Source organism: Heteronotia binoei, chromosome 1 (assembly GCF_032191835.1).
Source record: "Heteronotia binoei isolate CCM8104 ecotype False Entrance Well chromosome 1, APGP_CSIRO_Hbin_v1, whole genome shotgun sequence".
NCBI lineage: Eukaryota > Metazoa > Chordata > Lepidosauria > Squamata > Gekkonidae > Heteronotia > Heteronotia binoei.
In genome coordinates this window covers 457719-473811 of record NC_083223.1, presented here as the reverse complement: position 1 = coordinate 473811, position 16093 = coordinate 457719, and the positions used below count along the sequence as shown (strand labels likewise).

The 16093-nt window shown below is 50.4% G+C and overlaps 1 protein-coding gene across 1 annotated transcript in view; it reads right to left on the bottom strand.

The window, feature by feature from the left end:
* PLCB1 (phospholipase C beta 1) overlaps positions 1–16093 on the bottom strand; it is a 576948-nt gene that overhangs the window by 106817 nt on the left and 454038 nt on the right. Inside the window, 4 exon segments of the mRNA XM_060261607.1 lie at positions 3293–3473; positions 7986–8205; positions 9800–9853; positions 13328–13460. Coding sequence (XP_060117590.1) covers positions 3293–3473; positions 7986–8205; positions 9800–9853; positions 13328–13460 — 588 coding nt within the window.

The following is a 16093-nucleotide window of genomic DNA, read 5'->3' as shown; positions in this document are numbered from 1 at the left end:
TTTCTCCCTCTCCCAGAACACTACAGATTGGAGGTCACCCCACTCAGCTGACTGGAATGCAGGACATGGGGTGGTGGTGGGGGGAACCATTCCTTGCATTGCACACAAATAGTTTTTAGAACATGATGCAAAGATGGCTATTAGATCGGGTGACTTTAAAAGACAGTCAAGTGAATTAAGAAGATAGCTCTACCGCCTACGGTAGATGAATGGAGGGACATGCTTGAAGGAGGGACAATTGTATGTGTGTGGGGGGTGGAGAAGCTGTCGTCTCCATGCCTTGTTTGTAGACTTCCTCAGAAGTACCTGGCTGGCCGGTGTTGGAAAGAGGACCTGGGACCAGGCAGATTATTTTTTGGTCTGACTGAAGTGTGTTTATTTCATTTGTCCCCTGCCTTTCTCTCCAGGGGGAACTCGCAGCCGGTGGCTCCATCCTCCTCTCCTTTCTCCCTGGGATCTTCACAACAGCCTGTGAAGCAAACTAGACCACCCTCACCCAGCAAACCTCCATGGGAGAGCGGGGATTCAAACCTGGGTCTCCCAGAACCGAGTCTGGCACTGTGATCTCTCAGCCACACTGGTTCTCAGCGTCAACGGATGTGTTCCTGGATTTAAAACCTCATGGCTGTTGTAGAGTTTACCTCTGTTTTGTTTTTATCCAACTCTCATGGTGGGGTGGGGGGGGCGCCTCATTCCCCCACTGCTTCATGGCCCCCCTCCCCCCACCTCTGAGGCCAGCCTCAGCACCACCCCCATGGCAACAGTTGTTTTTTTTTAAACCTGGAAGGGAATTTAAATCCCCCAACAAATATTTTTAAAGGTCTCAGGGTTGTGCTTTTTTGGGAACTGGGGGCAGGGCGGGTCTCCCAAGTTTGTAAGAAAATCGGCTTAGTGTTATTGTGCCCCCAATCCACAGATTTAGGTATCTTTAGATGGGGGCATACATTTTCTCTCTCTCTCTCATCCGTCCAGTCTGTCTAACAGTCCGTCCATCCATCCATCCAGTCTGTCTGTCTGTCCGCCCATCCAGTCTGTCTATCTGTCCGTTCATCCATCCATCCACCCGAACATCCATCCACCCATCCGTCCATCAGTCTGTCCGTCTGTCCACCCACCCGTCTGTCCGTCCATCCATCCACCCACCCACCCGTCCATCCATCCAGTCTATCTGTCTGTCCGTCCATCCATCCATCCAGTCTGTCTGTCCATCCATCCATCCATCCAGTCTATTTGTCTGTCCGTCCGTCCGTCCGTCCACCCACCCACCCGTCCGTCCATTCATCCATCCAGTCTGTCTATCTGTCCGTCCGTCCATCCATCCACCCATCCATCCAGTCTGTCTATCTGTCCATCCATCCATCCACCCACCCATCCGTCCATCCATCCATCCAGTCTATTTGTCTGTCTGTCCGTCCGTCCATCCACCCACCCGTCTGTCCATCCATCCACCCACCCATCCGTCCATCCATCCAGTCTGTCTATCTGTCCGTCCATCCATCCACCCACCCACCCATCCGTCCATCCAGTCTGTCTGTCCATCCATCCAATTTGTCTGTCCGTCCATCCATCCATCCACCCACCCACCCATCCATCCAGTCTGTCTATCTGTCCGTCCGTCCACCCACCCATCCAGTCTATCTATCTGTCCGTCCGTCCACCCAGTCTATTTGTCTGTCCGTCCGTTCATCCACCTACCCACCCGTCCGTCCGTCCATCCATCCAGTCTGTCTATCTGTCCGTCCGTCCACCCACCCACCCATCCATCCATCCAGTCTGTCTATCTGTCCGTCCGTCCATCCATCCAGTCTATTTGTCTGTCCGTCCATCCATCCATCCACCCACCCACCCGTCCGTCCATCCATCCAGTCTGTCTATCTCTCCGTCCATCCACCCACCCACCCGTCCATCCATCCAGTCTGTCTATCTGTCCATCCATCCATCTTTTGTATGATTGATTTCCCTGAAAATCACTTTGGGCACCTGAGTCTACTTAGAGGCAGTCTACTTAGTATGCAGTAATGTTTAGAATCTGACAGCATTTGACAGACAGTGACCATTCTGATGAAAAGTGGTGCCAACACTTTGCAGATAAACATGCAGTGATCATGAGATTTGACTGCTGACAGTTTAGACTGTCTTTATGGAGCCACTAGACTACTCTTTAGGGTTTGTATAATCTTTCGGGATCAAGTGCCGTGTTCTACTGGAGAAAGTTTTCCTTCCAGATGTTTCGTTCTCAGCTGCGGAAAACATCCTCAGTGGCGTTGCAGCCGGAGCAGGCGCTCTGACCTTCTTGGCTGCTGTGCATTGAGTGGGGCCAGGGCTGCTGGAGAGCTGCTATTTCTAGGCTGGAGGGGGTGTGATGAAAGGGCAATTGGTTTGTGGATGTGCCCATTGTTTGGTGGGGCTTCCTGGAAGGGTAGTGATAAGGAAACTGGCTGTTGAATGTGACCCATTGTTCTGTGTTAATTGCTGGGAGGGTTGGAAGGGGTTTGAAGATAAGGAACCCTCCCAGCAATTTCACTTTCAAAACACTCATTTGATTATTATTTATGTACTTCCGTTATACCCCCCTTCAGGTGACTCCTGTAATTCTTCCCTCCTCCTTTCTGTTTTATCCTCACAACATCCACCTTGTGAGGGAGGCCAGGCTGAAAGTCTGTGACTGGTCCAGGGTCACCCACAGAAGCTCCACAGCATAAGTGGTGGGATTTGAACCTTGTTCTCTTGGATTCCAGTCTGAGACGGTAACCAGTCCACCATGCTGGCTAGCCCCTTAACAGGCTGGTCTTCCTTTCAGCTCTGAAAACAGCTGTAAAGAAGCCACTTCATGCAGCCAGCCTGTGTCCTTTGGAGGAGGGGGTTGCATCCAGGAGCTCCTTTGCATATGAGGCCACACCCCCTGATGCAGCCAATCCTCCAAGAGCTTACAAAAAAGAGCCTTGTAAACTCTTGGGGGATTGGCTACATCAGGGGGCGTGGCCTCATATGCAAAGGAGCTCCTGCTAGAATCCCACCCCTGGGCCACGCCTCTCTGAAGCCAATCCTCCTGGAGCTTCCAGTAGGCCTTGTAAGAAGAGCCTTGTAAGCTCTTGGAGGATTGGCTATATCAGGGGTGTGTGGCCTAATATGCAAAGGAGCTCCTGCTAGAATCCCACCCCTGGTTGCATCACCAGAACGTGAGGCTTTTATGCATGAAGGAGCCTTGACATAAAATGCCCTCCTCTCCCTCTTTCTGCGCAGGACAGGATCTGCAAGCGCCCAGGGAGAGAGGACTGTGGCCTGCACCTACCAGCTTGATGTGGGCCTGTTTCTGGTACTTCTCGCTGTAGTATTGCTCTTGCCGGAGATTCAGCAGCTGCTGCTGCTGCTTGTCCTTCAGCTCGATCAACTTCTGGGTCATTTCTGAGTCCAGGGAGGTCAGTTCTTGCTCCACCACGGAAGACCCGTGATCCGGACTGCCCGTTTCCCCTCTGCACAAAGGAGATGAAGAAACACAAGACGACCACTTCAGTTACGCAGAAGCGAGACGGTTCAGGGTGATCTCGACAAGCTGGAAAAATGAGCTACATCTAACAAAATGAATTTCAACAGGGATAAATATAAAGTCCAATGCATGGTTATAGGATGGGGGCGATTGTCTGAGCAGTAGTCTGTGTGAAAAGGATCTAGGGGTCTTAGTGGACCATATGCTGAACGTGAGGCAACAGTGTGATGCGCCGGCTAAAAAGGCAAATGCAATTTTGGGCTGTGTTAAAAGAAGTATAGTGTCCAGATCATGTGATAGTACTGCTTTGCTCTGCTCTGGTAAGACCTCATCTGGAGTATTGTGTTCAGTTTTGGGCACCACATTTTAAGAAGGATGTAGACAAGCTGGAAAGGGCCCAGAGGAGGGTGATGAAGATGATGAGGGGTCTGGAGACCAAGTCCTATGAGGAAAGGCTGAAGGAGCTGGGGATGTTTAGCTGGAGAGGAGACAACTGAGAGGTGACATGATCATCACCTTCAAGTACTCAAATGGCTGCCAAATAGAGGATAGTGCGGACTTGTTTTCTATGGCCCCAGAAGGTCAGACCAGAACCAACAGGTTGGAATTAAATCAGAAGAGTTTCCAGCTCAACATTAGGAAGAACTTCCTGACCATTAGAGCAGGGGTGGCCAACGGTAGCTCTCCAGATGTTTTTTTGCCTACAACTCCTATCAGCCCCAGCAAGCATGGCCAATGGCTGGGGCTGATGGGAGTTGTAGGCAAAAAACATCTGGAGAGCTACCGTTGGCCACCCCTGCATTAGAGCAGTTCCTCAGTGGAACAGGCTTCCTCCTCAGGAGGTGGTGGGCTCTCCTTCCTTGGAGGTTTTTCAACAGAGGCTAGATGGCCCTCTGAGAGCAATGAGGATCCTGTGAATTTAGGGGGAGGTGTTTGTGAGTTTAGAGCGGTTCCTCAGTGGAACAGGCTTCCTCCTTGGGCGGTGGTGGGCTCTCCTTCCTTGGAGGTTTTTCAACAGAGGCTAGATGGCCCTCTGACAGCAATGAGGATCCTGTGAATTTAGGGGGAGGTGTTTGTGAGTTTAGAGCGGTTCCTCAGTGGAACAGGCTTCCTCCTTGGGCGGTGGTGGGCTCTCCTTCCTTGGAGGTTTTTCAACAGAGGCTAGATGGCCCTCTGACAGCAATGAGGATCCTGTGAATTTAGGGGGAGGTGTTTGTGAGTTTAGAGCGGTTCCTCAGTGGAACAGGCTTCCTCCTTGGGCGGTGGTGGGCTCTCCTTCCTTGGAGGTTTTTCAACAGAGGCTAGATGGCCATCTGACAGCAATGAGGATCCTGTGAATTTAGGGGGAGGTGTTTGTGAGTTTAGAGCGGTTCCTCAGTGGAACAGGCTTCCTCCTTGGGCGGTGGTGGGCTCTCCTTCCTTGGAGGTTTTTCAACAGAGGCTAGATGGCCCTCTGACAGCAATGAGGATCCTGTGAATTTAGGGGGAGGTGTTTGTGAGTTTAGAGCGGTTCCTCAGTGGAACAGGCTTCCTCCTTGGGCGGTGGTGGGCTCTCCTTCCTTGGAGGTTTTTCAACAGAGGCTAGATGGCCATCTGACAGCAATGAGGATCCTGTGAATTTAGGGGGAGGTGTTTGTGAGTTTAGAGCGGTTCCTCAGTGGAACAGGCTTCCTCCTTGGGCGGTGGTGGGCTCTCCTTCCTTGGAGGTTTTTCAACAGAGGCTAGATGGCCATCTGACAGCAATGAGGATCCTGTGAATTTAGGGGGAGGTGTTTGTGAGGTTAGAGCGGTTCCTCAGTGGAACAGGCTTCCTCCTTGGGAGGTGGTGGGCTCTCCTTCCTTGGAGGTTTTTCAACAGAGGCTAGATGGCCCTCTGACAGCAATGAAGATCCTGTGAATTAGGCAGATCATGAGAAGAAAGGCAAGAAGGGTTGCATCAATACTCGGTTCTCAAGACCCCTTCTTACACACCCAGGGAAACGCTGATTGACACTTTGAGGTCAGGAATGAGTTTTCCTCCTGGTCAGTTTGTCCCAGGAATCCTAGAGGTTTTCTGCCTCCCTCTGTCACACTCAGGGAACGGTGGAGAAGACCACTCTGGATTTCCTGCATTGTGCAGAAGGCTGGACTAGATGACCCTTGGGGTCCCTTCCAGCTCTATGTCCTATGATGCACGGGGATAAATATAGATGGGGTGGTAAGAACACAAGTTTTCTCAGCATTTGATCCAGTTTCCACCTCCCCAGTGACATTTGTTTCTTTCTTGTGCCATTTTTTTTTGAAATTGTGGCTGGTGTTATTTCAAGACGCTGAATCTCCCTCTTTCTGCACTAGCTCAGTCCCTTTTAGGTCCCACTCCCAAGCAAGGGCACCCTGACGTGAAACTATTTATGAGGCTGCAACAAACAACGCTCCCCAAACACCCAGAGATCTCTCCAAGAAGCACAAGCTGCGTGAAACAACAGAACAGAATGGGAAGGGAAGGGAAAACAATTTTCACCAAATGGAATCCGAGCAACAAACTCCCCAAGGAGCAGCCTGATATTTTTGGCCTTGGGAAAGCGCCACAACTCTAAAGGGTGAGGTGGGTAGGGGGGAGCAAAGAAGGGGGCCATGTGAAACCCACACAGCCAGAGCAAGCAGAACAGCAGCAGAAGCATGGGTTAAAAAAATAAATAATGTCAGGCCAAAAGAAATGCAGAGCATCTGCTGGAGCCCTGACAGATAACCAGAGGTCCTTCCAGCTGTGCTCAGGTTTGCAGCCTGTTTCCTAGGAAACCACAGGAACAGCACCAAGAAGAGGCCAGCATCGTTGCTTACGAAACAGCCCCAAAACCTGACCTGAGGATGCAGGTTAGGAATTCAGGTTGTCACACCTGGCTGTCCTTTCTTGGGAGGGGGGAGGCATTGCGAGCAGAGCCGGCCACAAAAAGTCACTCCAGGGAGAGCAGAGCTGCACACGGCTGTTGACAGCCAGACTGATGCAGAGGCTGAAGTGTGGGTCCAAGTTTAAATCCCTGCTCAGCCAGTCCCAAATTTCTCTTTAGCTCAGAGGTTGTCGTGAAGGTAAAATGGTAGAGGGAGGAAGAGAGGAAGGAAGAGGGAGGGAGGGAGCAAGGAAGGGAGAGAGAAAGGAAGAGGAGATCTGCCATTCAGGCCTCATGCAAATCCAAGAAATGGTCAGCCAATCAGAACCCAGGGAACCCCGCGGGATGGGAGGGGCTAAGCCAGTCTCAGCCTTAAAAGGGGAGAAAAAAGCCCTCCCCCCTCCCCTCCAGATGGGATTTTGGTGGGTGTGGAAAGGGGTGTCAGATTAGACCGACTTTTACTGGGCTTTCTAGTTAGGGTTTTGGGGTTGACTTATGGAAGAAAGCTTACTTTTGTGGTACAAATAAACATCCTGTTCAGAGCCTCTCATTGCTCACTGGTGTTTGTAGGTTTTGTGGGAAGGAGGGCTTTTGTGAGAGAATTTTCTGCAGAGGGAATCTGGGGAGGGACAGGTGGCTCAGTGGTAGAGCATCTGCTTGGTAAGCAGAAGGTACCAGGTTCAATCCCAGGCAAGTAGGCGTGAAAAACCTCAGCTGGAGACCCTGGAGAGCCGCTGCCAGTCTGAGCAGACAAGACTGACTTGGATGGACCCAGGGTCTGATTCAGTAGAAGGCAGCTTCGATAGGTTCATATAGGGATCCACCCGCCCAGAGAAAGTGGGGATCCAATCTCCCCTCAGGAGTTACCAATGCTATTTGAGAGACAGCTTCGTTTTATGTATCTGAGCCATCCACACGTCATCCTTACCTTATTACATACTTTATTTTCTGTTAAATAAACTTCTGTTGTTCATCTCCACCTGTGTCTTGTCTGTCAAGTCAAAAATCTAAGAAGCAGGGGTCTTCCTTTACCTCCAAGTAAGAGCACCCAGCTTACATCTGCCAATCTTTAATTGAAAACTTGTGTCCCCCTTTCTATTTGGTTGGGGTATGAAGAATCTAATCGTACCCCAACCACTGCGTGAGCTGCCATTAATGGGATCTTAAAGGATACCTGATAGCACATTAAAAACGCCTACTTTTGGCTCCACACAGGGCTTTTTTTGCTACAGGAACTCCTTTGAATATTAGGCCACACCCCCATGATGTAGCCAATCCTCCCAGAGCTTCCAGGGCTCTTCTTAATGGGCCTCCTGTAAGCTCCAGGAGGATTGGCTACATCAGGGGGGCGTGGCCTAAGATGCAGGGCTTCTTTTGTAGCAGGAACTCCTTTGCCTATGAGGCCACACCCCCATGATGTAGCCAATCCTCCAAGAGCTTACAGGGCTCTTCTTAGAGGGACTAGTGTAAGCTCCAGGAGGACTGGCTACACCAGGGGGTGTGTGGCCTAATATTCAAAGGAGTTCCTGCTACAAAGAAAGCCCTGACTCCACCAACTGAAATTACCATATTATTTGAATAAATGGGAACAGTGAAGGCAAAACATCTTGTTTGTAAGAGGAGTGCCCTACTTTTTCTTATTGTCCCTTTTAGCTGTTTTCTCCAGCAATGCCCGCCGTCGCATGTAGTCGTTTTGGATCTCGTTGTACTTTGCCGTGTGTTCTTTGATGAGGTCGGTGGTCTTCTTGTGGTGCCTTTTCACCAGGTCCTTCATCTCCTTGTAGTGCTTCTTCTGGAGTTTCACAAAGGCCTTCTGCTGCTTCAGCTCTTCTATGGTTTGTGCTTCGACTTCTGCAATGAGGGAAAACAAAGTTCTTCTTCTTCTCCTCCTATACTCAAAGGGCATGCAAAACCTCACCGACAGGTTGTGAAAGCTCTTTGGGCTGGAGAGAAGAGAATGTCAAAGGTAAGCTCACCTTGATCATGCTCTTTACTGTGACTTGAGACTGTGTGTGCTGACAGGCTGCAAAATATTAGTCAGTGTGGTATTGTGGTTAAACTACACCATAGCTCAGTGGTGGAGCACCTACTTGGAATGCAGAAGGTCCCCGGTTCAATCCCCAGCATCTCAATGTGAAGGACTTTCTCAGCCTGAGACCCTGGAGAGCCACTGCCAGTCTCAGTAGACCTTGGTGGACCAAAGCCTTGAATTTTGCACAACAATAATTAGTTCAGAAGGGGGAGGGATCACAATACACTGGTTGAACATCTCTTCCTCCAGAACACCAACTTCAAGTACTTGAAGGGCTGTCAAATAGAGGATGGTGCAGAACTGTTTTCTGTTGCTCCAGAAAGTCAGACAGAACCAATGGATTAACTTAAGTCAGAAGAGTTTTTGACTAAACATTAGGAAGAACTTCCTGACCATTAGAGCAGTTCCTCAGTAGAACAGGCTTCCTCCTTGGGAGGTGATGGGCTCTCCTTCCTTGGAGGTTTCTAGACAGAGGCTAGATGGCCATCTGACAGCAATGAGATCCTGTGAATTTAGGGGGAGGTATTTGTGAATTTCCTGCATTGTGCAGGGGGTTGGACTGGATGACCCTGGAGGTCTCTTCCAACAGGAGGTGGTGGGCTCTCCTTCCTTGGAGGTCTTTAAACAGAGGCTAGATGGCCCTCTGACAGCAATGAGGATCCTGTGAATTTAGGGGGAGGTGTTTGTGAGTTTCCTACACTGTGCAGGGGGTTGGACTAGATGACCCTGGAGGTCCCTTCCCACTCTGTGATTCTATGAACTTCCTGACTGTTAGAGCGGTTCCTCAGTGGAACAGGCTTCCTCCTCGGGAGGTGGTGGGCTCTCCTTCCTTGGAGATTTTTAAACAGCGGCTTGATGGCCATCTGACAGCAATGAGGATCCTGTGAATTTAGCGGGAGGTGTTTGTGAGTTTCCTGCATTGTGCAGGGGGTTGATTTAGAAGACCATGGAGGTTCCTTCCAACTCTAGGATTCTATGACTGTTAGAGCGGTTCCTCAGTGGAACAGACTTCCTCCTTGGGAGGTGGTGGGCTCTCCTTCCTTGGAGGTTTTTAAACAGAGGCTAGATGGCCATCTGACAGCAATGAGGATCCTGTGAACTTGAGCAGACCAGGAGAAGGAGGGCAGGAAGGGCTGCATCTTGTGGCCCTTTCCTACATGTCCAGGGGAATGCTGATCGCCACTTTGGGGTCAGTCAACCATTTTTTTCCAGACCAGTTTGACTGGGGATTCTGGAGGGTTTTTTGCCATCTTCTGGGCATGGAGCTTGCAGGGGTCACTGGGGAGGGAGTATTTGAGAAGTCCCTGCATTGTGCAGAGGGTTGGACTAGATGACCCTGGAGGTCCCTTCCAACTCTATGATTTTATTTTTAAAAAACCCACAACCCAACATACAATGTCACATGTGTGTTACCTGTCAGGACACTTTGAATAAGATCTTCTGTTTTTGCTGGCACTTTCACAGAACCTAGAGGTAAACAATACAATACAATACAATCGTGACTGTATTTAAGTTTAGCTATTTACTTCAGGTTTATCCATGGAGTTTGGATACATTCTACAACTGAGGCATCCACATCTCAAGAACATGAGTATCAAAGGCCAAAGAATGACAGTTCAGGAATCATTAGAGGAAGGTTTAGAAAATGGACAATATCCAACTACATTTGGTGCTGCAGAAGAATCACAGAGCTCGGGACAGGAAGGGACACTAGAAGAAGAAGAATTGCAGATTTATACCCTGCCCTTCTCCCTGAATCAGATACTCAGAGCGGCTTACAATCTCCTATATCTTCTCCACCCACAACAGACACCCTGTGAGGTGGGGGCAGATTTATACCCTGCCCTTCTCTCTGAATCAGAGACACAGAGCAGCTTACAATCTCCTATATCTTCTCCCCCCACAACAGACACCCTGTGAGGTGTGGGCAGATTTATACCCTGCCCTTCTCCCTGAATCAGAGACTCAGAGCGGCTTACAATCTCCTATATCTTCTCCACCCACAACAGACACCCTGTGAGGTGGGGGCAGATTTATACCCTGCCCTTCTCCCTGAATCAGAGACTCAGAGCGGCTTACAATCTCCTATATCTTCTCCTCCCACAACAGACACCCTGTGAGGTGGGTGGGGCTGAGAGGGCTCTCACAGCAGCTGCCCTTTCAAGGACAACCTCTGCCAGAGCTATGGCTGACCCAAGGCCATCCCAGCAGCTACAAGTGGAGCAGTGGGGAGTCAAACCCGGTTCTCCCAGATAAGAATCCACGCACTTAACCACTAAACCAAACTGGCTCTCCAGAAGCTCCTGAGGCTAGGACTGACTGTGGCCATTGGGTTTTGGATCCGTAATGAGAATTAGGCAGAGGCCTTGATGGCAGCAACTGACAGGAGGTTCTGACTTGCCTTGTTCTAGGAGCTAAGTGAGGAGTTGAGTCCAGCCCTAGATGGCCCACTTCAAAACTGTATCTCAGGGGAGAAGTTCCCAGGTCCCATGAGGCGAAGGGAACACAGATGTGCTCCCTCTGGTTCAGAGACTCTTTTTTTTGGGGGGGGGGCAGTCTTGCAGCAGATTCCCGTCTCTGTTCCAAGTCCCAGATCCAGCACCCCCACCCTCCCTTTTGCTGGCCTTGAGTGGAACATGGGAGCTCTGTTGAACATCTCCGGAGTTTTAGTACATTCACTTGTCAGAGCTTTTTGAGACTTAGTCCGTTTTGTGCTGCCAACGACTCCAGCTGAGCCTGCAATTAAGCTTTGCTCCCCTCAATCTGCATAAAAGCCCAGTTTGAAATTGTTTGTTACTTGCTAACTTCCCAGGGCAAAACCTGTAGTGGTTGCCACTGCACTGAAAGCAAACCAAACGCTAGAACAAAGCCAACCCCTCCCATGCTGACTCGGGCCCAAAACCTGTCTCTCTTCCACTCCATGTTTTATTTGCTCCCTCGGTTCTCCCAGAAGTCCCAGCGGGCAGATACTGGAGGTTCCCTCATTTTATCCTCAGCTCCCCCCAGATGGGAACTTTCTCCACCCAGCCCAGGACGCTGGACGGCTAACAGGGATTTCAGTCTGGGAGGCCATTTCCAAAGCCCCACAAACTGTATTTGCTGCAGTGGGTGGAGCAAAGCAGCCAGCAGATATACAACAGTTTGGACATAAATGAGTCTTATGCTCACAGACTGCAGCCCTTCCAGGAGACAACCTCATTCATTCAGGCATCGAGTGGCACCTTTAAGACCAACAATGTTTTATCCAGAACGTAAGCTTTTCTGCGCTAAAAGCACACTTCTTCAGACGAGGATCCAGGTACAGCGCCCACTGTACTTGATCCCCTCATCTGAAGAAGTGTGCTTTTAGCACAGAAAAGCTTACGTTCTGGATAAAACATTGTTGGTCTTAAAGGTGCGACTTGACTCCTGCTTTGTCCAACTGCTTCAGACGAACAGGGCTGCCCACCTGGATCTATTCATTCATTCTTTTGTATTTATTTATAACCCGCCCTTCCCTCAACAGGCTCAGGGCAGGGAAGAACCATCGATAAATATACAGAGTTAAAATTAAATTCATATAAAATATAGTACTTTAAAAACAAAGTCAAATTCTGCAGGTGGCGATGTCAATGTACATCCGTTCCTTCCATGCACCCCCCAGCTGGTATAAGATGGATGACATAACCCCATGGTAGAGGGTTGACTGACAGAATGGTTTCATCCGGGCCACTGCAGTAAGGAGGCCACAGTATGACAAAACATTAACTGTTCTTGTCCAAGGCCTGGTGGAACAGCTCTGTCTTACAGGTCCTGTGGAACTGCAACAGCCCCTGCAGGGCCCTAATCTCCAAAGGGAGCTTGTTCCACCAGGTAGGGGCCAGGACAGAGAAGGCCCTGGCCCAAGCTGAGGCTAAGTGGAATTCTTTTGGGCCGGGGAATACCAGATGATGTTGATTCATGGAGCATAGAGCTGTGTGTGTGTACCTTGGGAGCTGACCTATGCCACGCCTCCACCAAGCCCTTCACCACATGGAATGGCACTGCTGAGCAGTATGTTTTGTCTGTTCAAAGATGTAAAGATGACGGGAAGTGTTCTAAACACAGACAATTACCAATCAGAGAATCGTAAGGGGTCATCTAGTCCAGCTTCCTGCTCAACACAAGAGGAGCTGAGCTAAGGGCATTTATGCCTCCGCTGATGCCTTGCTGGGTCCCGGACACTGACTGATGCCTCACTGGCAGTGGCTCCACCCCCCCCGGTTCAAGCGATCAGTTCCCCACCAGTCGCTGCATGGGTGCATTTTGATCCACGTCTCCCTCCAATTTCCCTCTCGGCTTCCTGCTCTTGTATTTTGGAGATCTGGAAGCTGCGAAGGGAACTGGAGGCAGCTGCGGATCAAAATGCACCCATGCAGCAACTGGTGGGGAATCGATCGCTTGAGCAGGGGGAAACAGAAGCAGAAACCCAGGGGTGGAGCCACAGCCAGGGAGGAATGGGTCAGTGTCCCAGAAATGCTCCAGCAGAAGCATAAATACACTTAAGCTCAGTTCCTCTTGCAGGAGGTTAGACTAGATGACCTCTTCCCACTCTACAATTCTATGATCCTTATGCAACATCACGTTTTCCTCCTTGTTTATTATAGTGCCCCGAAACTGATTGTGCAAGATGTTGCGCAGGCAGAAACACTTGTGGTTTGAATTAGCTCAAGCAGTTACGGAAGACTTTTGCGTGCATTCCCACTTGCAGAAGAGCTCTTGCACCAGTGGGAAATCCCGCACTGTCTCTAGCCCACAGCCTTCCAGACAAACATGTCTGCAGGCATCACGCCATGCCTCTCAAAAAAGGACATCTGGTCAGATTCTTATTCATTCCAGGTGTGCAGAATGGCGTACCAAAGAAACAGTTCCAATGCCGTTCTTTGGCGCTGCAGAAATGGCCCAATGGAGTGAAATTCTTACCTGGTGCTGGTTGGCTGGGAGCCACCTGAGTGGAGGGTTTAGGGGTGAGGGAAGCCGTGTGGTTGACTCCGTTTTCCGCTGGCGCAGGCTTGGGGTCGTTCTGAGCTTCTGAAGGGGTGTCTCCCTGCTCAGCCTAAGGACACAAGAAAACACCTCCCATCAATATGGAGAAGAAGAAGAAGAAGAAGAAGAAGAAGAAGAAGAAGAAGAAGAAGAAGAAGAAGAAGAAGAAGAAGAAGAAGAAGAAGAAGAAGAAGAAGAAGAAGAAGAAGAAGAAGAAGAAGAAGATGATGATGATATTGGATTTATATTCCGCCCTCCACTCCAAATCACAGAGTCTCAGAGTGGCTCACAATCTCCTTTACCTTCCTCCCCCACAACAGACACCCTGTGAGGTGGGTGGGGCTGGAGAGGGCTCTCACAGCAGCTGCCCGTTCAAGGACAACCTCTGCCAGAGCTATGGCTGACCCAAGGCCATTCCAGCAGGTGCAAGTGGAGGAGTGAGGAATCAAACCCGGTTCTCCCAGATAAGAGTCCGCACACTTAACCACTACACCAAACCGGAAGAAAGCAAAGCTGCAGAGCAGAGCAGGGGTGCAGAGCTGGATTAACAACTAGGCCAAGAAGACACTGGCCTATGGGCCCCACACCTTGAGGAGCCCTGGGCTGGCTTCCTCGCCCCCCAGTTTCCCCCCTGCTTGCAGCCCTCCCAGTCTGCATGTGCAGCCTGCAACTGAGCTGCTTCTTGCTTGACTTGCCTGGTGGGGCTGCTGCTGGCGTTGTCACCAAGTTTGCCTCTCTCTGCCTTTCCCCTGCAGCTTTGTCAAGGGGGCTTTTGAGAAGGTTGGCTGTGGGCAGTGGGGCAGGCATTCAGACTCTGAAATGATTTGCGAGGGCCCCCCCAAGATTCCGACCGCCTAGGGGTCTCCACAAGGTTTGATCCGGCATTGCAACAACACACAGGTCCTGTTTTAGGTGCAGCGCATCTCCCCCTCCCCAACAAGTTCACCCATAATTCTCTTCTACAGTCTCTCCCCACTCATTACAAGAGACTATAGTTGGAGGCTTTGCGTTCCAAGAAGGCAGGAAGGAGTTCCAAAACAAATACTTCCTGTCAGCGCTAAGGAGAAATGCTAGAACTATTTTTCCCCAGTTCCTTTTCTTATTACATGCGTGTGTGGGAGGGACTTGCACCCACAATGAAAAACCATTTCACAATGGGAATCTGTCCATATGATACTCTGTCCGTATGATACTCTAGTGCACAATCCCTCCAGTTTTGGAGAAGAAACAAATCAGGAGTCCTCTTATATCACCAGCCAGAAACATGGATTTGCCTCCAAGGCACTTACAGCCCGGGTCATGTTTCCCTGGGAGAATTCTACCTTGACCCAGTCCAACCAGACAGTGAGATGAGCCCTGTCTGTGTAGCACTAAAGTACAAACATTATTTGGCGTGTTTGTGTGTCTGGTCCTTTGGATTTTTCCTTCCTTCCTTCATATACACCTCTCTTATGACTACATCCCTCCCCACGCCAGTAGAAGACGAGGTTTGGGTCATCCAAGAAGTCCAGATAAAACGATTTATGAACATACTTGGCCATCTCCAGTACTGTCTGTTGGCACACCAGTCGAATATCACATGAGGCTACCCAAACCTCCATGGCATACAGTATCACACAGAGAGATTTCTGTACTTTGGTCCCAGGCTAATTCCTAAGCATTTACCTGGTGCTGATGCCTAAATTGCTCCCGAGGCACAGACAGGAACCGCTTCCTGGGACAGCTCACACACCGGTACATTCAACAGACAAGGCTGCATAAAAAGTACCTCCATGCGGCCACATGCTGGGATGGCAGAGCCCGTCTTGCCCAGTCTGCGTTGGCATCCCCCACCACCTCTTCTCTCTCGCCAGCTCTCAAAGCCCACGTTCAGCACTCGTCTCTTTTCTTCCTTCCTTTCTGGGCCACAGACAAATAATCTGATGGTGGCTGCATTGGTGGGCACATTTATCTAAGTCCACTGCAGATCCCCCCTCTATGAGAATGGCACCGGAAGAAAGGCAGAGCAGCACCTCGGAGCATCCCCCCCCCCCCAGCAGTCCATCTTCTTGAAATGCCAGCGCTTGCAAAGAAAGGACCTGTTGCCATGGCACCTGGCCGGATTAGTTTTGCATGCAGCTTTCATGTTCCCTCCTCTTCATCGGCAAGGAACTGGTAAGGGGGAGGGGGCAGGTTCTCCTCAAAACATGGCTCCCCTTTCCTAAGATTTACCTCCCATGAGGAGAAAAGGCCACTTAGGCTCCATTGAGTTCAGTTCCAGGTGTGGCCACACTTGTTTAACAGAAGAGCCACATAGAATAAATGTCAGATGTTTGAGGGAGGGAAGGAGGGAGGAAGGGAGGGAGGTAGAAAGGAAGGGAGGGAGGGAGGGAAAGAAGGGAGGGAGGTAGAAAGGAAAGGAGGGAGAAAGGATGGGAGGGAGAAAGGATGGGAGGGAGGGAAAGAAGGGAGGGAGGGAAGGAAGGAAGGGAGGGAGGAAGGGAGGGAAAGAAGGGAGGGAGGTAGAAAGGAAAGGAGGGAGAAAGGATGGGAGGGAGGGAAAGAAGGGAGGGAGGGAAAGAAGGGAGGAAGGAAGGAAGGGAGGGAGGGAGGAAGGAAGGGAGGGAGGGAGGGAGGGAGGGAGGGAGGAAGGAAGGAAGGAAGGAAGGAAGGAAGGAAGGAAGGAAGGAAGGAAGGAAGGAAGGAAGGAAGGAAGGAAGGAAG